The 24,035-nt window shown below is 37.9% G+C and overlaps 1 protein-coding gene across 2 annotated transcripts in view; it reads left to right on the top strand.

The window, feature by feature from the left end:
• sh3gl3 (SH3 domain containing GRB2 like 3, endophilin A3) overlaps nt 1-23,563 on the top strand; it is a 28,614-nt gene extending 5,051 nt beyond the window's left edge. The window contains exons 2-9 of one of the 2 annotated variants that reach the window (XM_062963197.1): nt 4,130-4,198; nt 6,681-6,753; nt 8,423-8,566; nt 11,551-11,684; nt 14,484-14,642; nt 18,032-18,135; nt 19,038-19,165; nt 22,850-23,563. In XM_062963197.1, the coding sequence (XP_062819267.1) occupies nt 4,130-4,198; nt 6,681-6,753; nt 8,423-8,566; nt 11,551-11,684; nt 14,484-14,642; nt 18,032-18,135; nt 19,038-19,165; nt 22,850-23,055 (1,017 nt within the window). In that variant the 3' untranslated portion in view covers nt 23,056-23,563. The remainder of the gene's footprint in view (nt 1-4,129; nt 4,199-6,680; nt 6,754-8,422; nt 8,567-11,550; nt 11,685-14,483; nt 14,643-18,031; nt 18,136-19,037; nt 19,166-22,849) is intronic. The other variant, XM_062963198.1, reaches the window with a different exon arrangement.
• Nucleotides 23,564-24,035: the final 472 nt, after the last annotated feature.

Genomic DNA, 24,035 nt, shown 5'->3' with positions numbered 1-24,035 from the left:
TTCTTCAATGTAAATGTGCTTATGTATCTTTTTAATAATAATAGAGTAAAATAATACATGTAATAATAATAATAATAAATACAGGAAAGTAATACAGTAGAGTCTCACTTATCCAAGCTAAACGGGCCAGCAGAAGCTTGGATAAGCGAATATCTTGGACAATAAGGAGGGATTAAGGAAAAGCCTATTAAACATCAAATTAGGTTATGATTTTACAAATTAAGCACCAAAACATTATGTTTTACAACAAATTTGACAGAAAAAGTAGTTCATTACACATTAATGCTATGTAGTAATTACTCTATTTACGAATTTAGCACCAAAATATCACGATGTATTGAAAATACAGTAATTACAACATAACATTACTGCATATTGAATATTATTGTATATTATATTACAGTAGAGTCTCACTTATCCAACATTCTGGATTATCCAACGCATTTTTGTAGTCAATGTTTTCAGTACATCGTGATATTTTGGTGCTAAATTTGTAAATACAGCTATTACAACATAACATTATTGCATATTGAATATTATTGTATATTATATTACAGTAGAGTCTCACTTATCCAACATTCTGGTTTATCCAACGCATTTTTGTATGTTTACGACTTTAGCACCAAAATATCATGATATATTGAAAACATTGACTACAAAATAGCTTGGATTATCCAGAGGCTTGGATAAGCGAGGCTTGGATAAGTGAGACTCTACTGTACATGTAATAATAGAGTAAAATAATAAATGCAATAATAATAAGATCAGAGTGAAATAATAAATGTATTAATAATAATAAAAATAAGTAAAATAAATGTAATAGTAGCAACAATAACAGAGAAAAATAATAAATGTAATAATACCAATAATAATAGAGCAAAATAATAAAAGTACCATATATTCTCGAGTATAAGCTGACCCAAATATAAGCCAACCAGGACCCTCACCCGAGTATAAGCCGAGGGGGGCTTTTTCAGTCTTAAAAAAAGGGCTGAAAAACTAGGCTTATACTCGAGTATATACAGTATGTACTTTTTCATATTTGAGAAATAATGAGACCGTGCATATGGTTTTGGATGAAAACCATTGGACTTTATTTTTAAACTTTCTCCTAAACTTACTCCTGGCAAAAAAAAAATGGATGGCATTGTTTGAGAAGCAGATAGTAAAAGGGAAGAGCAGGACTTTGAAGGAAATGTTGTAACTCTCTTCTTTTCAAGGCGAAAGCTGGCAAGAAATCTTTCTTTGTCCACTGGTAGCAATTCATTCTTTCTCACGGCAGCTTTTGCGCCCTTCGATGGTTCAGATATTTTTCCACAAAGACATTGATACACAAACTACATAGTCCAACAAACTACCTAGCTCTTATTTCCTGCTTTGATGACCACAGACTGAGACTGGATCTACACTGCCCAGGATCTGATCCCAGATTATCTGCTTTGAATTGGATTATGAGTCTACACTGCCAGATAATCTGGGTTAAGCAGATAATCTTGGATCAAATCCTAGGATATAGGTGCAGTGGACATGGAACAATGGCTTCAAACTACAGGAAAGGAGATTCCACCTGAACTTTCTAACTGCGAGAGCTATTCAGCAGTGGAACTCTCTGCCGTGGAGTATGGTGAAGGCTCCTTCTTTGGAGGCTATTATGCAGAGGTTGGATGGCCATCTGTTGGGAGTGCTTTGAATGCGGTTTTCCTGTTTCTTGACAAGGGGTTGGACTGGATGGCCCACGAGGTCTCTTCCAACTCTTATGATTCTGAGTGTCTGTTGTGCACAAAATGAATAAAAGGTAAAAATAATATACCATGCAGACATTTCGCTGGTAGTGGATCTTGATGGTTTTATTTTTAATGGCTTGTGGCAAACAATAGCAACTCAAAACAACAACAACAACAAAACAAGCAAATAGGTGGAAAGTACAGTAGAGTCTCACTTAATGGGCCGGCAGAAGCTTGGATAAGCAAATATCTTGGATAATAAGGAGGGATTAAGGAAAAGCCGATTAAACATCAAATTAGGTTATGATTTTACAAATTAAGCACCAAGACATCATGTTATACAACAAATTTGACAGAAAAAGTAGTTCAATACGCAATAATGTTATGTTGTAACTACTGTATTTATGAATTTAGCACCAAAATATCACAATTATTGAAAAAATTGACTACAAAAATGGCTTGGATAATCCAGAAGCTTGGATAAGCGAAGCTTGGATAAGTGAGACTCTACTGTATAAGCATAACAGAAAACAGCAACATACAGTAGAGTCTCACTTATCCAAGCTAAACGGGCCGGCAGAAGCTTGGATAAGCGAATATCTTGGGTAATAAGGAATGATTAAGGAAAAGCCTATTAAACATCAAATTAGGTTATGATTTTACAAATTAATTGCCAAAACATCATGTTATACAACAAATTGGACAGAAAAAGCAGTTCAATAGGCAGTAATGTTATGTTGTAATTACTGTATTTATTAATTTAGCACCAAAATATCATGATATATTGAAAACATTGACTACAAAAATGGCTTGGATTATCCAGAAGCTTGGATAAGCGAGGCTTGGATAAGTGATACTCTACTGTACTGTCAACCAAGCAACAAAATCCAGAATCTGTTACATAGTGAATGAATACAAAATGTACCATGCAGAGATTTCGCTGGTAGTGGATCTTGATGGTTTTATTTTTAATTACTTGTTGCAAACAATAGCAACTCAAAAAACAACAAAACAAGCAAACAGGTGGAAAGTATAAGCATAACAGAAAACAGCAACATACTGTCAACCAAGCAACAAAATCCAGAGTCTGTTACATAGTGAATGAATACAAAATACAGTAGAGTCTCACTTATCCAACATAAGGCTGGCAGAATGTTGGATAAGCAAATATCTTGGATAATAAGGAGGGATTAAGGAAAAGCCTATTAAACATCAAATTAGGTTATGATTTTACAAATTAAGCACCAAGACATCATGTTATACAACAAATTTGACAGAAAAAGTAGTTCAATACGCAATAATGTTATGTTGTAACTACTGTATTTACGAATTTAGCACCAAAATATCACAATTATTGAAAAAATTGACTACAAAAATGGCTTGGATAATCCAGAAGCTTGGATAAGCGAAGCTTGGATAAGTGAGACTCTACTGTATAAGCATAACAGAAAACAGCAACATATGTCAACCAAGCAACAAAATCCAGAGTCTGTTACATAGTGAATGAATACAAAATACAGTAGAGTCTCACTTATCCAATGTAAACGGGCCAGCAGAATGTTGGATAAGCGAATATGTTGGATAATATCACCAATTCCTCAATACTTTATTTCCCATACCACCATACTTCGCCACAGTAACGCGTGGCCGGGCACAGCTAGTACATTATAATATTATATATTATTATAAATTATATTGTATATATGTATGTGTGTATATATACATATATTTATATATACACACACATACAGTAGTCTCACTTATCCAACATAAACGGATCGGCAGAACATTGGATAAGTGAATATGTTGGATGATAAGGAGAGATTAAGGAGAAACCTATTAAACATCAAATTAGGTTATGATTTTACAAATTAAGCACCAAAACATCATGTTAGACAACAAATTTGGCAGAAAAAGTAGTTCAATACGCAGTAATGCTATGTAGTAATTACTGTATTTATGAATTTAGCACCAAAATATCATGATATATTGAAAACATTGACTACAAAAATGCATTGGATAATCCAGAAGTGAGTGTTGGATAAGTGAGACTCTACTGTAATAGAGTGGGTTTGATTTCCATTTTTGTGTCCAAACACAAAACCTGTTATCTGGATCTAATCCGAAAGTCATATCCACTTTTCTTTTTTCCTATTTAACTTAGTCTCAAAGGCGAATCGATTGTTCTCACGGCCGTCCCTTTTTCCTTTCCTCCTTTGTATGCGGGAAGACAGGATGAGTCTTTAATGCTACATTCTGTCATTGAAATGCAAGACATTGCTCAGCATGTACTTTCTAATCTCAAAAGTTTTCTTGGGGTTCTATTGGCCTTTTATACATTTTTCCAGCATTGTACTTTGTTTTGTGTCATGCCAAGGCCATTTTTTTTTTGCTTTCTGCTACAGCTATTCAGCGAAAAGATCAGTGGAGCTGAAGGAACAAAACTGGATGATGATTTTCAAGAGATGGAAAGGGTAAGCGGATTCATTGTAAACACCAAAGCTACATACCCTGTTTCCCTGAAAATAAGACATCCCCAGAAAATAAGACCTAGTAGAGGTTTTGCTGAATTGCTAAATATAAGGCCTCCCCCAAAAGTAAGACCTAGCAAAGTTTTTGTTTAGAAGCATGCAGGATCGGTAAATGTACATTCCATAGATTGTTGTACATGGAAATAAAGGTAGTAACAAATAATAATAATAATAATAATATTATAATAACTTTATTCTTGTATCCCACCTCCATCTCCCAGAAGGGACTCAGGGCAGCTGACACAGGGACAAGCCCAACAACAACATAAATTTACATACGAACAGAAATTTAAAACAGTAACTTAAAAACAGTATAGCAATAAAATATAATATAGAAATTCTTGAAAGGATTCACAGTTTGGTTATTTATTTATCTATTTAAAAACTTGTAACGCATAATGTGCAACTTGCTTATCCACTATAACAACCTCATTGTTTTAATACCACGTTGTGTTTTTTTCGGTTGCTGTGTATATATTATTATTGGTTTTTGTTATTGTTCTTTGATGTTTCATATTTTATTTTGTCATTAGCTTTGCCCGGCCACGCGTTGCTGTGGTTTATGCTTTCAGAGTCTTGTTCTTTATTTACTGTCCTGATTTTAGAGATTATATTGTTCTGTATTATTATATCACAGTAATTATTACATATTATATTGATAATCTTATATTATCTGCTTAGAACTGGATTATATGAGGCCCCTTCTACACAGTTGTATAAAATGCACACTGAAGTGGATTATATGGCAGTGTGGACTCAAGATAATCCAGTTCAAAGCAGATAATATAAGATTATAAATGGGTTATATAGCTGTGTGGAAGGGCCTTGAGTCTACACTGCCATATACTGTATTTTAATCTGTATTTTATAGGCAGTGTGGAAGAGGCATAAGTGAGGCCTAACTCTGCCTGTCGTCTGGGCTGAGTTGGTTGCTAGGAGACCAAGTGGGCGGAGCTTAGCCTTCTAACTGGCAGCAATGGGATAAAAACAATTATTCTTCTCCCTCTAATTAGGACTTTATTTTTATTTTCTTTTTGTTGTATGAACGCAGAGGCACGGATGAGGGGTTGTGCTGCCAAGTTTAGTGTTTCTGGGATGTGTGGTTTTGTTGTTTTGTCCTAGGCCGAAATTTCATTACCCTTTTATATATATAGATTGTTTTGTATCTGATTTTGCTGTAAGCCGCCCCTAGTCCCCTTTGGGGGAGATGTAAATAATAATAATAATAGTAATTATTATTATTATTATTATTATTATTATTATTATTATTATTATTATTATTATTTGGTTATGCTGGTTTGTGATGACAACTACTGTACAGTAGATAATAAATTTTCATTTTTTAAAAATTCAACCATAAATGTGAATTCTTCTTCGTGGAAAAGTAAGTCATCCCCTGAAAATAAGACCTAGCGCCTCTTTGGGAGTGAAAATTAATATAAGACACTGTCTTATATTCGGGGAAACAGGGTAGATATTGTCAGATTCTTCCCCTTTCTGTATAGAATAGTGCATTTATAGAATTACTGGGTTATATAATTCTGAACGTAGTGAGCTTCAGATTTAGTTTATAGTATTAGGTTTGTAGGTTGCTTTCCTCCCATACATGGGATTTCCTCATTTCATTTTCACAAGAAGTCTTTGAGGCACATGGTTTCCAAATCAGGACTGTTTTAGTCCCTAAGATTTTAGGACCAGATTTTAGGAAAGTTTTGTGATGCCCTAAAAACAAAGCAGGCCCTGGAGATGTGATTTGAAAATTATACCTAAGCATGAACTACATGTTAGGATTTTCCTGTGTGGTTGTTAGGAAAACTACCCCAAAACATCAAAGCATTGAAAATATGCAAAAGCAGGGATACTTATGGTTGAGCATTCAGCTCACAGCAAGCAGAGCCTGAAGTGCCACGTGGCTGTAAAGAATTTAGACCTTAGGAGGCACAAAATCCAGAGTTGACTTTAAAATCACAAAAGTTTTTTTTTACAAAATAATAACTACATTTCTTAATGCAGTACTTATAAAACAATGCAAATACACACATGTGCATGTACAGTAGAGTCTCACTTGTCCAAGCTAAATGGGCCGGCAGAAGCTTGGATAAGCTAATATCTTGGATAATAAGGAGGGATTAAGGAAAAGCCTATTAAACATCAAATTAGGTTATGATTTTACAAATTAAGCACCAAAACATCATGTTTTACAACAAAGCAGTTCAATAACGCAGTAATGTTATGTTGTAATTACTGTATTTACGAATTTAGCACCAAAATATCACAATATATTGAAAACATTGACTACAAAAATGGCTTGGATTATCCAGAGGCTTGGATAAGCGAGGCTCAGATAAGTGAGACTCTACTGTATTTGTAAAGATTAGAGGTAATGTGTGAAACTTCCTTTGAAAAGCATATGTTTACCTTGCAGAAAATTGATGTCACAAGCAAAGCTGTGGCAGAGCTTCTCTCAAGGTCTACTGAATACCTCCAACCCAATCCAGGTAAATCAACAACAGTAACAATGATAATTATAATTAATGCTAATTCTAATAATTTTAATTCACTAATAATTATTAATTTATTATTTATTAATTTATTATGATGAAATAATTCTTTCCATGAATAGTGGAAATCTTATTTTGGCATCTCTCTGATTCCTGCGATTTCAGCAGCTATTTTTCTAGGCATTAGGAAATTTTTCTCAGCCATAAGGACAGCCAACATGTTATTACATATTTACATTTCTATATTAAAACAGATGTTAATTCTGCTATCATTAATATTTTCCAAAAGCTGAGCTTGCTTTTTAAACATCCTGGAAGGTATGAAAGTAAGCAATGCAAGAATGACATATGCTAAGGGATGGAGGGAAAAAAACAGTCCGGATATAAAAAAACTGGTTTATTAAAATTTTGGAAATTATGAGTGCAGACAAATTAACATACCTATTATCGAACCCAAGAAACAAACAGATTGGGAATTAGTTACAAACTATTTAAGAACAGAGAACTGTAAAGTGATAATAGAAGGATACAATAGCCAAAGATAAAAGACTACACAATTGCCCCGGAATAAACACTAAAGGAGAGAAAAATAATACAACAAACAAATAGAAGCGGAAATATAAGGGTATAGTTTATACCAAATGAATACGATACATAACAACACACATTTGATGGAAGTCAATTTTAATTATATGTGATAACTGTTAGTATTTAAGTGATGTTCTGATTTTTTGTTTTTTGCTTTCTGTTTTCTGTTTCTGTCCTCTTTTTCTTTTTCCTTTTGTTTCCTGATGTAGGGTTTCAATTAATAGATTTCCCCTAACCTCCTACATTTTTTTTCCTTACCCCCATGTTATCCCCCTTCACTGTGTGTAATTGTCGATGTGATTCACACCCCTTGGCAAATGACTTTAATAAAAATTTATTAAAAAAAAAAAAAAGGACCATCACCCCAAAACTTGCCTCGATTAAGTAGAGGTTGGTTGGGCGTCTTTTCGGAGCGCTATAATACAGTAGAGTCTCACTTATCCAACACTCGCTTATCCAACGTTCTGGATTATCCAATGCATTTTTGTAGTCAATGTTTGCAATGCATCGTGATATTTTGGTGCTAAATTAGTAAATACAGTAATTACTACATAGCATTCCTGCGTATTGAACTACTTTTTCTGTCAGATTTGTTGTGTAACATGATGTTTTGGTGCTTAATTTGTAAAATCATAACATAATTTGATGTGTAATAGGCTTTTCCTTAATGCCTCCTTATTATCCAACATATTCGCTTATCCAACATTCTGCCGGCCCGTTTATGTTGGATAAGTGAGACTCTACTGTAATTGTGTATTCCTGCATACCAGGAGGTTCCTTCCAGTTTTAATTTTTGTTTCTATTGTTTTGTCTGTAATAGCTAGGAGATAGAATCCATTGAGTACATTTTCCTGTTTTGTAGGTTGTGTTATCAGGTTCAGCAACACACAAGCACTTTATTGTTGATTAATCTACCAGGACAGCGAGCCCAGTTTTACGTCCCAATGTAATCTCGATTCTTGTCAAGCTTTTGTGTGAGGCTTCAAGGGTTCAAGAACAATTTCAAATGAATAGATGTTTCTGGTTCAAAGATTGTTTAACACTCTTCTATACCAGTCTCAAACCTTCTCTCTCTAAGCCTCCAGAGCCAGACTGGGTATGTTGAATACAGTGTCCAAGATTCGAGGACAAGTTAAAACTACCGGCTACCCACAGACAGAAGGCCTCCTGGGGGACTCCATGCTCAGATATGGGCGAGAACTAGGAGATGAGTCTACTTTTGGTGAGTTTTTGCAACTTACCACTTAACTAAGCTATGCCTGTATAAAGGACATTAAGCCTGGCTGCTTCCTGCCTGAGGGAATCCTTTGTTGGGAGGTGTTGTCTGGAAACCAGACAAGAACCAATCAGGGCCAGCTAACACTTCCCAACGAAGGATTCCTCCAGGCAGGAAGCAGCCAGGCTTTGAAGCTTCAAGGCCATTAAATGCTAATCAAGCTGGCCAATTGAAACATTCACACTTGCCTCAAACAGACCAGAGTTCTTTCTCCCACCCTGGACCTTGCGGAATGGACCAGAAGACTACTTACCTTTCTATCTGCACCATTACTGCTTATACTTTATTGTTCTTTTTCTTTCTTTTCTTTTTTCCCCTTCCTGCTTTCTCTCTCTTATTCATTCCCCCCCTCTCTTATTCATTTTCCACATACAGTAGAGTCTCACTTATCCAACATAAACGGGCCGGCAGAACGTTGGATATGCGAATACGTTGGATAACAAGGAGAGATTAAGGAGAAGCCTACTAAACATCAAATTAGGTTATGATTTTACAAATTAAGCACCAAAACATAATGCTATGCAACAAATTTGACAGAAAAAGTAGTTCAATAGGCAGAAATGTTACGTAGTAATTACTGTATTTATGAATTTAGCACCAAAATATCATGATGTATTGAAAACATTGACTACAAAAATGCGTTGGATAATCCAGAACGTTGGATAAGCGAATGTTGGATAAGTGAGACTCTACTGTACCTAAAGTATTTTAATCTATATATATAAAAGGGTAATGAAATTTCGGCCTAGGACAAAACAACAAAACTACACATCCCAAAAACACTAAACTTGGCAGCACAACCCCTCATCCATGCCTCTACGTTCATACAACAAAAAGAAAAGAAAAATAAAGTCCTAATTAGAGGGAGAGGAATTATTGTTTTTATCCAATTGCTGCCAGTTAGAAGGCTAAGCTCCGCCCACTTGGTCTTCTAGCAACTAACTCAGCCCAGGAGACAGGCAGAGTTAGGCCTCACTTAGGCCTCTTCCACACTGCCTATAAAAATACAGATTCTCTGATTTTAACTGGATTATATGGCAGTGTAGACTCAAGGCCCTTCCACACAGCCAGGGCCGTAGCCAGAAAAAAATTTCGGGAGGGGTTTTGAAAATTTCGGGGGGGGGGGGGGTTGAACCCCTAGTACACACCTCTCCCCGCTACAAACCTGTCAATATCTGCTTGAGATAGTGCCTGGAGGGACTCTTAATGTTTTGCATCTCATAGACTTAGCATGGGGATTTGGTTAACCAGTTAAAATTCATGAGTAAACCAGGGTTTTTTTTATAACCTGAAAAATTTCGGGGGGGGGGGGGGGTTGAACCCCTAAAACCACCCCCTCGCTACAGGTCTGCACACAGCTATATAACCCATTTATAATCTTATATTATCTGCTTTGAACTGGATTATCTTGACTCCACATTGTCATATAATCCACTTCAGTGTGCATTTTATCCAGCTGTGTAGAAGGGGCCTCATACTTCGCCACAGCAACGCGTGGCCGGGCACAGCTAGTTTATTATATTTTGCTTCTCCTTTTATATGTATACCAAGGGGAAAAAAATTATGCAATAAAGATTACTTTAAAAAAGAGTTCTCTCTCTCACCTTGAACATTCCACAGATATATAAACCTCACTTGCCTAGTTTTCAACAGACCTCTCAACCCCTGAGGATGCCTGCCATAGATGTGGGCAAAACGTCAGGAGAGAATGCTTCTGGAACATGGCCATACAGCCCGGAAAACACAGCAACCTAGTATGAATGTATTTATGTTATATTGTGGAATGATATTTTAAATTGTTAAGTCGCTCGGAGCACTCTGGTGGAGAGCGACTAATTAAGAAATAAAGTGAAGTGAAGAAGTGAAGTACAGTAGAGTCTCACTTATTCAACACTCGCTTATCCGATGTTCTGGATTATCCAACGCATTTTTGTAGTCAATGTTTTCAATATATCGTGATATTTTGGTGCTAAATTTGTAAATACAGTAATTACTACATAGCATTATTGCGTATTGAACTACTTTTTTTTCAAATTTGTTATATAACATGATGTTTTGGTGCTTAATTTGTAAAATCATAACCTAATTTGATGTGTAATAGGCGTTTCCTTAATCTCTCTTTATTATCCAAGATATTCGCTTATCCAACATTCTGCCGGCCCGTTTACGTTGGATAAGCCCCAGAGGGTTTTTAATAATCTATCCCGTTTTTATTACGATTTTACCATTTATGTGTTTTAAATGCAATTTTTTATCCTGTATTTTTGTTTTAATTGCTATATTGTATTACTGTTTTATCTTTTTATAGCGTGATTTGTATTATGTTGCCTATGTTTTGTTCTATGTTGTTTGGGCTTCTGCCCCATGTAAGCCATCCCGAGTCCCCACAGAGAGATGGTGGCGGGGTATAAATAAAGTTTTATTATTATTATTATAAGCAAGACTCTACTGTATTGGGAAAGATAGTGGCAGAAATAATGGAGCCCCTGGTAGCACAGCGGGTTAAACCGCAGAGCTGCGGAACTTGCTAACCGAGAGGTCGTCGGTTCAAATTCAGGTAGTGGGATGAGCTCCTGCTGTTAGCCCCAGCTTCTGCCAAACTAACAGTTTGAAAACATGCAAATGTGAGTAGATAAATAGGTACTGCTTCGGTGGGAAGTGAATGGCACTCCATGCAGTCATGCTGGCCACATGACCCAAGAGGCATCTATGGACAATGCCGGCTCTTCTGCAGAGAAATGGAAATGAGCACCAACCCCCAGAGTCGGACATGACTAGACTAGACTTTATCTTTACGTAGTGGCAGAAATGGAAATTGTCCATGTTTCTGAAAATGGAGACAAGACAAGGAGGTTGCACATTTAATTTGTAGGTTTTTCTAACATTCATGCAAAAATGTGATTTTGCAAAAATGTGCTTCTTCTCTCGAGGTGCTGCACTTATCGATGTGGGGGAAAGCATGAAGCAGATGGCTGAAGTGAAAGACGCCTTGGACATCAGTGTCAAGCAGAACTTCATCGACCCTCTACAGCTGTTGCAAGACAAAGATTTAAAGGAGATTGGAGTGAGTTTATCTTTCGCTTGAATAACTGCGGCAAGGTGTATATCCCACTGAGAAATGTCACATTTTGTTGAGTTATCTAGCAATCATGCATGCATTTTCAATGTGGGATGGTTTATGTAGTTAGTTAGTTTGGTTGCTTAGTAACCTGAGCCAAAGATGCATTCCAAAGTTGATGGCACCATTTTAATAATAATAATAATAATAATAATAATAATAATAATAATAATAATAATAATAATAACAATAATATAAAATAGAGCTGACAGCTGGCACAACAAAACATTGCATGGAAAGTTCCTTGACAAAATTGAAGGAAAAGCTGATAAGGAGAAGACCTGGCTCTGGCTCACGAATGGGACCCTGAAGAAGGAGACAGAAGGCCTGATCCTTGCAGCCCAGGAGCAAGCCATCAGAACAAAGGCAATTCAGGCCAAGATCGAAAAATCAGCTGATGACCCAAAATGCAGACTGTGCAAGGAAACCAATGAAACCATTGATCATATCCTCAGCTGCTGTAAGAAAATTGCACAGACAGACTACAAACAGAGGCACAACCATGTGGCCCAAATGATTCATTGGAACTTATGCCTCAAGTACCACCTCCCAGCAGGAAAGAACTGGTGGGATCACAAACCTGCAAAAGTATTGGAAAATGAACAAGCAATGATACTGTGGGACTTCCGAATCCAGACTGACAAAGTTCTGGAACACAACACACCAGACATCACAGTTGTGGAAAAGAAAAAGGTTTGGATCATTGATGTTGCCATCCCAGGTGACAGTCGCATTGACCAAAAACAACAAGAAAAACTCAGCCGCTATCAGGACCTCAAGATTGAACTTCAAAGACTCTGGCAGAAACCAGTACAGGTGGTCCCAGTGGTGATGGGCACACTGGGTGCCATGCCAAAAGATCTCAGCCGGCATCTGGAAACAATAGACATTGACAAAATCACGATCTGCCAACTGCAAAAGGCCACCCGACTGGGATCTGCACGCATCATCCGAAAATACATCACACAGTCCTAGACACTTGGGAAGTGTTCGACTTGTGATTTTGTGATACGAAATCCAGCATATCTATCTTGTTTGCTGTGTCATAATATAATAATAATAATAATAGTAATAGTAATAATAATAATTAATAAGTTTATTTATATCTAAATATTTATTTATTTGGGGGTTTTGCATGTGAAATGGGAAATGGGAGTATACTTCCTGTAGACATACAGGAAGTTACATACACCTTTAGAATTTGGTGTATATAAGGAGATACTTTCTTTTGTTCTCCCTCTTGATCCTGCCATGTGGCCTGTTGTTACTTCATGTTAAGAGATATGTAGTATCCTGAACTATATTATTTGGAACTAAGATGTTTTTACCTGTATGACCATCATCACACAAGATTGTGAGTAAACATACTTTTACTATTTTACTTTTGATGTCTCTGATGTTTATTTTAAAGAGAAAGGGAGGCTGACTATTTTGTTTTTCTTACCACTGCTCACATAAACCCCTAGCCTTCTGTATTTTGCTACTCTGCACCAATATCTAACCATATTGGCATCATAATTCTAACAGGTTATGATCCTATTTTCTAATACATTTCTGAAAAACTTCCAAAAAATCTCAGCTGGCATTTGGAAACAATAGACATTGACAAAATTACAATCTGCCAACTGCAAAAGGCCACCCGACTGGGATCTGCGCGCATCATCCGAAAATACATCACACAGTCCTAGACACTTGGGAAGTGTTCGACTTGTGATTTTGTGATATGAAATCCAGCATTTCTATCTTGTTTGCTGTGTCGTAATAAAATAAGAATAAGAAGAATAATAATAAGAATAAATAATACAGGAAAATAATACAAGTAATAATAAATAGAGTAAAATAATAAATGCAATAATAACAATAAGATCAGAGTGAAATAATAAATTCATTAATAATAATAATAATAAAAATAGAGTAAAATAAATGTAATAGTAGCAACAATAACAGAGAAAAATAATAAATGTAATAATACCAATAATAATAGAGAAAAATAATAAATGTACCATATATTCTCGAGTATAAGCTGACACAAATATTAGCCAATCAGGACCCTCACCCGAGTATAAGCCAAGGAGGGCTTTTTCACTCTTAAAAAAAGGGCTGAAAAACTAGGTTTATACTCGAGTATATACAGTAATCTATGTGTGAGTACAAACACACATCTCCAACTTCTTACTACAAGCAAGCAAGGCTTTGATAAGCAGGACCACTGTAGTCACTCCTTGGAAATGTCATTCCACTTGTGCCCCAATTGGTAGCTGAACAGAGTTTTTGCCGGTGATATTGGTAATTATATTTGAACACCTCACACATGCCTAAAGAGATGGCAACCATAGGAAATCATTAGGATTCCACGAGCCCTTTGCAGTGCAATCTGCTGCATTGTTTTTCCCTCCCCAAAAGAGAAGGAAAGGGAGAACCAAAGTGGGAGCCCGGATATAAAAGAAAGCCATATTTTGGCAAAGTCTTATTTCTAAATTGGACAGTGTAAAGATTTGCTCATATTCTGTGTCCAGCATGTAAAGATTTATTCCTGAACAATATTTGGCATGTTCACAGATGCTGAGTTTATTATAATTATTTATGGCTGACCTAATTCCACTCGACTTTCCCTAGAAACATCAACCAATATTGTAACAGTCTCAGCAACAACAGGCTTGCAAAAACCTTACGTGCTCCCCTTCCTCCTCATTTTATTTCACCGCGGTGCTTTCTTTCCTTTTCTCTCCTTGTTTTGTAAAACAGCACCATCTGAAGAAACTAGAAGGACGGCGTTTAGATTATGATTACAAAAAGAAACGTATTGGGAAGATACCAAATGAGGAGGTTAAGCAAGCTGTAGAAAAGTTCCAAGAGTCCAGAGAGTTGACAGAACGGAGCATGTTCAACTTTTTAGAGAACGACGTAAGGTTCCTTTGACTGCTTGAGGTCTTTAAAAGTGCAGTATATTAGTCTCTATGCCCAAATGGAGCCCCCGGTGGTGCAGCAGATTAAACTGCTGAGCTGCTGAACTTGCTGATCGAAAGGTCAGCGGTTTGAATCCAAGGAGTGGGCTGAGCTCTCTCAGTTAGCTCCAGCTTCTGCCACCCTAGCGGTTCGAAAACATGCAAATGTGAGTAGATCAATAGGTGGGAAGGCAATGGTGCTCCATGCCGGCAGCATGACCTTGGAGGTGTCTACGGACAAAGCCAGCTCTTCGGCTTAGAAATGGAGATGAGCACCAACCCCCAGAGTCAGACACGACTGGACTTAATGTCAAGGGAAAACCTTTACTTTTACCTATGCCCAAATACTTTTCTCATTAGTACAGTAGAGTCTCACTTATCCAACACTCGCTTATCCAACGTTCTGGATTATCCAACGCATTTTTGTAGTCAATGTTTTCAATACATTGTGATATTTTGGTGCTAAATTGAACTACTTTTTTGTCCAGTTTGTTGTATAACATGATGTTTTGGTGCTTAATTTGTAAAATCATAACTTAATTTGATGTTAGGCTTTTCCTTAACCCCTCCTTATTATCCAACATATTCACTTATCCAACATTCTGACGGCCTGTTTATGTTGGATAAGTGAGACTCTACTGTAATAGCATAATGTGAAAAACCGGGTTCCTATTAGTTTTAATCACTCGTCTTTACCTTTTAAAGTTTATGTTTAAATCGTTTTAATAATGTGAATAATGTCATTTTAATGTTCACTTTTTGAAAGTTTTAAGCTATTCTATTCTTGAATTAAATCGTAAGCCATCCTAAGACACAAGTTTGGGGAAGAAGAAGAAGAGGAGGAGGAGCTGCCATTGCAAGCTGATCATCCCTTACTGGTTATTCTGAAATTATGCACATGACACCTTGGCTTTCTGATTATTCAAAGAACGTAAACTTTTTTTTTTCGTGTCAGGAGCAACTTGAGTTGCTTCTGGAGTGAGAGCATTGGCCGTCTGCAAGGACGTTGCCCAGGGGACGCCCGGATGTTTTGATGTTTTTACCATCCTTGTGGGAGGCTTCTCTCATGTCCCCGCATGGAGCTGGAGCTGATAGAGGGAGCTCATTCACGCTCTCCCCGGGTGGGATTCGAACCTAGCAGCCTTCAGGTCAGCAACCCAACCTTCAAGTCACTTAGTCCACTACGCCATCTGGGGGCTCTAGAACGTAAACTGTGTCTCATATATATATATATATATATATAAAATCATAAAGTTGTTTGCGCAGTGACTATAACAACAAAACTAAACATCCCAGAAATACGAAATTTGGCAACACAATGCAAAAGGCTTGCCTCCAGGTTACAACAACACAACCACACCACAAAATCACAATCCAGACCCACAAAACTCACAACAACGCATCATGCGATAACAACACAACTAAACGCCCCAGAAATACAAAACTTGCCAACACAATGCAAAAGCCTTGCCTCCCAGTTGTAACAACGCAACCACGCCACAAAACCACACAGGGCCCACAAAACTCACAACGCATCGTGACTATAACAACACAACTAAACGCCCCACAAATACGAAACTTGGCAACACAATGCAAAAGCCTTCCCTCCAGGTTGTAACAACACAACCACACCACAAAACCACAATCCGGACCCATAAAACTCACAACAACGCATCGTGACTATAACAACACAACTAAACGCCCCAGAAATACAAAACTTGGTACACAGCTAAACGCCCCAGAAATATAAAACTTGACAACACAATGCAAAAGCCTTGCCTCCCGGTTGTAACAACACAACCACACCACAAAACTACAATCCGGACCCACAAAACTCACAACAATGCATCGTGACTATAACAACACAACTAAACGTCCCAGAAATACGAAACTTGGCACACAACTAAATGCCCCAGAAATATAAAACTTGAAAACACAATGCAAAAACCTTGCCTCCCGGTTGTAACAACACAACCACACCACAAAACCACAATCCGGACCCACAAAACTCACAACAATGCATTGTGACTATAACAACACAACTAAACGCCCCAGAAATACAAAATTTGACAACACAATGCAAAAGCCTTGCCTCCAAGTTGTAAGAACACAACCACAACACAAAACCACAATCCGGACCCACAAAACTCACAACAACGCATCATGACTATAACAACACAACTAAACGCCCCAGAAATACAAAACTTGGCAAAACAATGCAAAAGAGAGCCTTGAGAGCCTTGCCTCTCAGTTGTAACAATACAACCACACCACAAAACCACAATCCGGACCCACAAAACTGACAACGCATAGTGACTATAACAAATACAAAATTTGACAACACAACTCATCCACCTCCCCAATTCACACTTGGCCTCCAAAAAAACAATTACAATAATAACAATGACAACAACAACAACAAGAATCAACACCATCGCAGGCAAGAAACAGCCAGGCACTGAGGCTGAGAGGCCAGTCAGTGCTACACTGGGCCTCCAAAAAACAATACAGTAGCATCTAACTTATCCAACCTTCATAATCACTACAACAACAATAATAATAAACACCTACACAGGCAAAACAAAAAAAGACTATTGTACCACAATAAAAATATAAACCGCACTCAGCAGAATCAGACATTACAACAACAAACCAAAGACAACAGGCATCTCAAGCAATTATCAATCAACACAAAAATTGAAGAAGGTAACAGATTTCAAATACTACTACTAATGTGAGTATAAAGAAGGGTGGAGGTCACAGCATAAATACAACCTAATGTAGACTGACCAACACCACCAGACTCAGCCACAGCAACGCGTGGCCGGGCACAGCTAGTGTGTGTATGTATGTATGTATGTATATGTATGTGTGTGTATATATATATATATATATATATATATATATATATATATATATAAAAAATTACAATCCGGCTCTGCATATAAGCTGTGTATGAAAGAGAAATGATTTTTGTGAGACGTGTGTCCCATCTCCAAGAGATATCATTTAAGTAGGAACTAATTCAGAGATCGGCAGTCAGGTTACTAACTGGAGCATGACTCAGTATAAGACTGATACAAAGGTAGTGGAATATATAGGTTCTCCTTGCTCTTGAACATATACCGTATTTTTCGCTTTATAAGACGCACCTGATGATAAGACGCAGATTGCCCCATTCTCCCTTCCTGGACGCAGATTGCGTTTATAAGACGCACTGACTTTTCCCCTCTATTTTGGGGGGGAAAAAAGTGCGTCTTATAAAGCGAAAAATACGGTAATTCATGCAGGTTTTTGTTTTGGATTACCAGCACTGAATAAATTTCCCTTTTGATCTCCTGTGTTTAGATAGAGCAAGTGAGCCAATTGCTAGTCTTCGTAGAAGCTGCACTAGACTATCATAAGCAGTCCACGAATATTTTAGAGTTCTTACAAAGCAAGCTACAAGACAGGTAAGAAAAATTCCAGGCTGTTTATGTCTCGGTCCCCTTTTTCTGCTGCTAATTGTTATTGTTTTAGTTTGTTTTCATGCCATTTGGAAATCTTAGTATTATCAGGGAGACCTTCTGGGCAGAGAATGAAACAGAGTTGCTTGTAATCTATATATATAAAAGAGTGATGGCATCAGGGCAGCGGACAAAACAACAAAACTACAGGCCCCCCAACCTCGAAATTTGACAACACAACCCATCATTCATGGCTCTAGGTTGATACAACAAAAAGAAAAGAAAAATAAAGTCCTAATTACAGGGAGAGGAATAATAGTTTTTATCCAATTGCTGCCAGTTTGAAAGCTAAGCTCCGCCCACTTGGTCTCCTAGCAACCCACTCAGCCCAGGGGACAGACACAGTTAGGCCTCAATTAGGTCTCTTCCACATATTATCAGATTTTAACTGGATTATATGGCAATGTAGACTCAAGGCCCTTCCACACAGCTATACAACCCATTTATAATCTTATATTATCTGCTTTGAACTGGATTATCTTGAGTCCACACTGCCATATAATCCACTTCAGTGTGCATACTAAACATAATGACAACCATACAACAAGCATTTCTCACCAACACCACCAGACAACGCCACAGTAATGCGTGGCCGGGCACAGCTAGTAATAATAATAATAATAATAATAATTTATTTGTTTGACCAGTCATATGACCATTTCAAAGTGCAACATAAATAAAAACAAGGCAAAAAGGATGGGAGGACAGGCAGCTGACCATCTGTTTGCCGACAAAATCTTATTTTCCTGATTCTTCTTTCAGAGTTGCTTGTAATTGTAATACTATAGAAATGTATTTTTTGTACCTTCACCGCTATTGCCTAACTCTTTTTACATTATCCATTTTAGGATAAATGTAGCATCAAGTCGCCCAAGACGGGAATTCAAGCCAAAGCCAGTAAGAAGAAGGCCACTGGAAGTAAGGAGAAACCAGCAGCACAATGGGATTTCGTTCATCCCACTAATAAAGTCATCAGGTGAGCATATGTTTCTGAAAGTAGCTCCTTCTTGAGGCTCAGTTCAGGGTCCATTTTTGGACACATTGCAATATATTGCTGGGTTAAGAAACACATCTTTATTCCTGATACATTAGGGGTAGAAACCATACAGTCACCCAGATGCTGCTGTAACACCTGTAACACTCCTAAGCGGCACGAACACTGGGAACCAACACAGCAGCCACTAACAATATAATATCTTTATTAAAGCAATAAAAGTTCCAAATGGAAATAAGCAGTTATATAGAAGTAGCAATTGACCTTCCAGGAAAGATCAATTTTAGTCCAATAATATAAAGTCTTATGTCTGGTATTAGAGTTCAAAATCCAATATCCGAAACACACTCAAACTCCGCCTGAGTTTTGAGTGGGGAAATAAGCAGAGCAAGAAGAGTCCTTTAGAAGAAATGATCCAAACAGGGTTTCAAGGCAAGGGAAGTTGTAAGTTCAGGAGCTGAAACGCAGTCCCATCAAGGCAAGAAGTTAAACCAACACCTGGTCTACTCCAGAGTAAGCGCACCGTCAGGTCGCTTGGAAATCAGGAACGAGAGACGACGCTACTTCTTAGTCCAAAGTTAAGTTGCCATCGCACAGAAGATTCTCCGCGCACAACTTTTATTGAAGTTCATAGCTCCCCCAAACCAGGTGTTAAACTCCCCAAACTTCCCAAGAGAACTGGACCTCCAAAACATCATGCCAGGTGCCTGCCTCCCTAATTCTTCCCAAGAGAACTGGGTTCAGCCACAATCGCCTCGCTCTGCCAATCTAACACTTCTTCTTACAGATTGCCTTAGAGAGCGGTCTGTTTTCAAAAAAGCCCTTCTATCGAACGGTAACTCCTCTGGAGAGCCGGGAAGAGCCGGCTGCTTCTCAAGGCCGTCTTTAATTGGCTCTGGCACGGAAATGTTAACAGAAGGCATCTGGAAAGGAACTAAATCCTGCTCACTTGGGAAAAAACCCAAATCCTCTTCATTGTTGTCAGCAATGGCTGCGGGGTCAGGGGCCAAAGGTGCCTGAGACATCACAACACCCTACATTCTAGGGAGTTGTATTCCTACCATTAAAAGCTTGTACATAACACTGGCCAACACATTTTGGTGTAGACCTATTTCAGAGTATATATGACCTTCTGATTCCAAAAATTGCACCAGTTCCGCCTTATCAGTTTTTGAGATGCAGAACACATGCCATATCCCACTCTTCATCGGCTTGCCCATAAGTGCTGCTACCTTTTCCCTCTTATAGATAGTCTTTCTGCTCTAAATGCTGTGCCTTCATTCCTACCTTCACTGTTCCTGATTACATCCAAATATTATTATTATTATTTTATTCATTTCTATCCCACTTTTCTCCCATGGGTGAGATTCAAAGTGGCATACAACATATAAAATTCATGCATATGCATCCGACCGCAATACATAATCAGTTAAAACATCATATCCCAAAATAAAAAACCCAATTATCATATCAAATAAAACAATTTTTAAAACTTACAACAAGTACCATTTAAAGATATCCATAACCTCCGACCAATGAAGTTATTTGTCAAGTATTATCAAAATATTTATCAGAATGGTAGTGCCTATTCTCATTTGTCTGGGAAGGCCTGGCTCCACAGAAAGGTTTTAATTTGTGAATGAAATGTTTTGCATTAGCATTTTACTTAATAATGCAGAGGACAAAACTTCTCTGTGCATGTCAATATTTTTTTCACTTAGCCTGTAGATTCACCTTTACAAGAGACTATAACAATGTATGGAGTGTTGGAAATAGCAACCTCCTGCAAGCCTCTTATACTAGTTATTTGTTATGTATATAATTGTGGTTGCTTACTATATTGTATGTATATATTGATATGCAGTTTTCCCTTAACTCTATGTTGTTTGAGGTTGTGGGAGGGACTACAGACATGTAACCAGATCTGGGACTATTCAGACTGAGACTCCATTTTAGAAGTCAGTATAGTTTATGAGGGATCCGCCGGTGGCGTAGCAGATTAAACCGCTGAGCTGCTGAACTTGTTGACCGAAAGGTTGGCGGTTCGGATCCAGGGAGCAGGGTGAGCTCCCACTGTTAGCCCCAGCTTCTGCCAACCTAGCAGTTTGAAAACGTGCAAATGTAAGTAAATCAATAGGCACCGCTCCGGTGGGAAGGTAATGGCGCGCTGTGCAGTCATGCCGGCCACATGACCTTGGAGGTGTCTATGAGACAATGCCAGCTTTTCAACTTAGAAATGGAGATGAGCACCAACCCCCAGAGTCGGACACGACTAAACTCAATGTCAGGGGAAAACCTTTACCCTATAGTTTATGAAGTCAGTAGTGTTAGTATGCGGTAGTCGGTGTCAGCATGCTGCATGTGAGTAGTCAGTCTGTATTGAGTCATTGTTCTGTAATGTATTAGACTGAAGAGAGTGTTAGTCTGTATGCAACAAAGAAGAGGATAAAACCGAATGCTTTAGAGAACAGATTGTTTATACCAGGGGTCCTCAAACTACGGCCCGGGGGCCACATGCGGCCCATCAAAGCCATTTTTCCGGCCCCCACGGCACAAAAGCAGAAGAGGGTTGGGCTAAATGACCCAAGGGGGTCTCTTCTTCTCTTCCAACCATCATCATCATTATTATTATTATTATTATTATTATTATTATTATTATTATTATTATTATTAACATTGAGGCTGGGTGGCCATCTGTCAGGGGTGCTTTGCTTGTGCTTTTGGTGCACAAAGGCAGAAGGGGGTTGGACTCAATGGCCCAAGGGGTCTCTTCCAACCCTCTTTATTATTATTATTATTATCATTATTATTATTATTATTAACATTGGAATTGTGTGGCCATCTGTCAGGGGTGCCTTGCTTGTGCTTTTGTTGCACAAAGGCAGAAGAGGATTGGACTGAATGGCCCAAAGGGTCTCTTCCAACACTCTTGATTATTATTATTATTATTATTATTATTATTATTATTATTATTATTGCTCGGTGGCCAACTATAGTCCGCCCTCCAACAATCCAAAGGATCGTGAACTGGCCCCCTGTTTAAAAAGTTTGGGGACCCCTGGTTTAAACTATCAACCAGTAAGAAATGTACCTGTGTATGCTGAATACATGAAGTCTGTAAGTAAATCAACTCTTACTTTTAACAAAGACTACCTATTTTTGGCCTCTTGAGAGCATGATTTAAAGGCAGTATATTTTATGGGAGAATAGATGTTTTTTGGGCAACTGAAATAACACTTACGAAGATCTGCTATATATTTTGTGCATTGTTTCTAACGGTTTAGAGAGATAACCAGGTATATCAGTCTAACAACTGAGAAGCTTAATTTGCCTTGCATAAATACTAGTGGATATTTTACTACTAAGGAGAAGATTCACTCAAATTAGCATGTAACTCTTCTCAGGAAGATCATACTTTAAAAAAGGTTCTGATTATTCCAGATAGTGTGAATGCCAATGAATCTCCAAAAGGGCAATGCTTCCAAAAGGCTTTGGAGATTCTTGGTTTTCCAAAAGGTTATGATCTTTAAAAGGTTACGCCTTTTCCAAAATAGAGGAGGGCAAAGTTTTCAATGGGTGCTGGCATCATGCCTATAAAAAATTCCCATCTTCTAGGATCCAAGCAGGATTAAAAATCTGATAACTCTCCCATGTAACTTTGATCAGGTTCTTCGTTGCACATGGACCAGCCTTGCTGCCAAGCCTTGTATGACTTTGAGGCAGAAAACGAAGGGGAGCTTGGCTTTAAAGAAGGGGACATCATCACATTGACCAGTCAGATTGATGAGAACTGGTATGAAGGCATGTTACGTGGCAAATCGGGCTTCTTCCCCATCAATTATGTTGAAATTGTGGTGCCCTTGCCGCATTGAGTACTCCCTGGCATTCACGTTGCAGATGCAGCCTTGTGACTCGGCCCTGTCTTCGCTTGGAGTCGTCTTTTAAAACGTGTGGCATTCTGTGAAAGCCTTGCTTCTTTTAACTTGACTTTTTATATGCGTCTTTTAAACATGTATTTATTTGCATACGTGTAGTTTGTACAGACAAAGAGCTTCGATTTTGCAAAAATGATCTTGGACTCCTTCGCTTTGTGCCTTGAAGATTTCTTGTATGAGGTATTGACGAATCGCTCAGCTGTTGCTCCCAAGTGCATTTTTTTTCCATCCAGGAATATCAAACTTGTGGTAGGGTTTGCTTTTGGGTAAAACCGATGATCATTAAGCCATCCTTGCGACCTTTAAATGAATTGTGAAAAGCTTGTACCTCTTGTGCCCTGTGCTTTGCCAAAGGGTAGAATCCTGGTCTCCGGTGATCGTCCTCTGTACTGTCAATTTTTTATTCTTCACTGACCAAATGTTAATAAACAGTGTGGTGTTTCCATATATGTCTCGTGTCTTGTAACACATGACATTGATGTTGGCACTTAACAATTTCTCAACTGCTCCAAAAGCTGGATTTCTGAATTGTTTGGAACTTCAGCTTTCAAAGGAGTTGTGTATATTATGAGACAGTTCTGTCATGACCAGCACTTTGGTGGTTTTAGTATAGATGTTTGAAAGGGGTCAATTTCCCTACTATTTGTAAGAGGTCAGGTTGACCTTCCAAATAACTCTTCACAGGCCATAGTGAACATTTGGGAGGCTTGCTGAAATGGGATGCATCTGTAAAGAGCAGCATGAAAAAACGCTGTAAGAAGCACTGTATCTCTTTTATTAGAATGTTGTTTGTCCCCTTGGCTGGAATCAATTCCAGGTCTTATCAAGGCATGCATTTGATTGATGGTTGCTGCCTGGATAGTAATTCTCAGCCAAACACATCAAGGAGGATATAAGAACTAGGCAGCAAGGATTAC

Source organism: Anolis carolinensis, unplaced genomic scaffold, assembly GCF_035594765.1.
Source record: "Anolis carolinensis isolate JA03-04 unplaced genomic scaffold, rAnoCar3.1.pri scaffold_11, whole genome shotgun sequence".
NCBI lineage: Eukaryota > Metazoa > Chordata > Lepidosauria > Squamata > Dactyloidae > Anolis > Anolis carolinensis.
The sequence above is the reverse complement of the archived record's forward strand: the minus strand, read 5'-3'. Positions and strand labels throughout refer to the sequence as shown.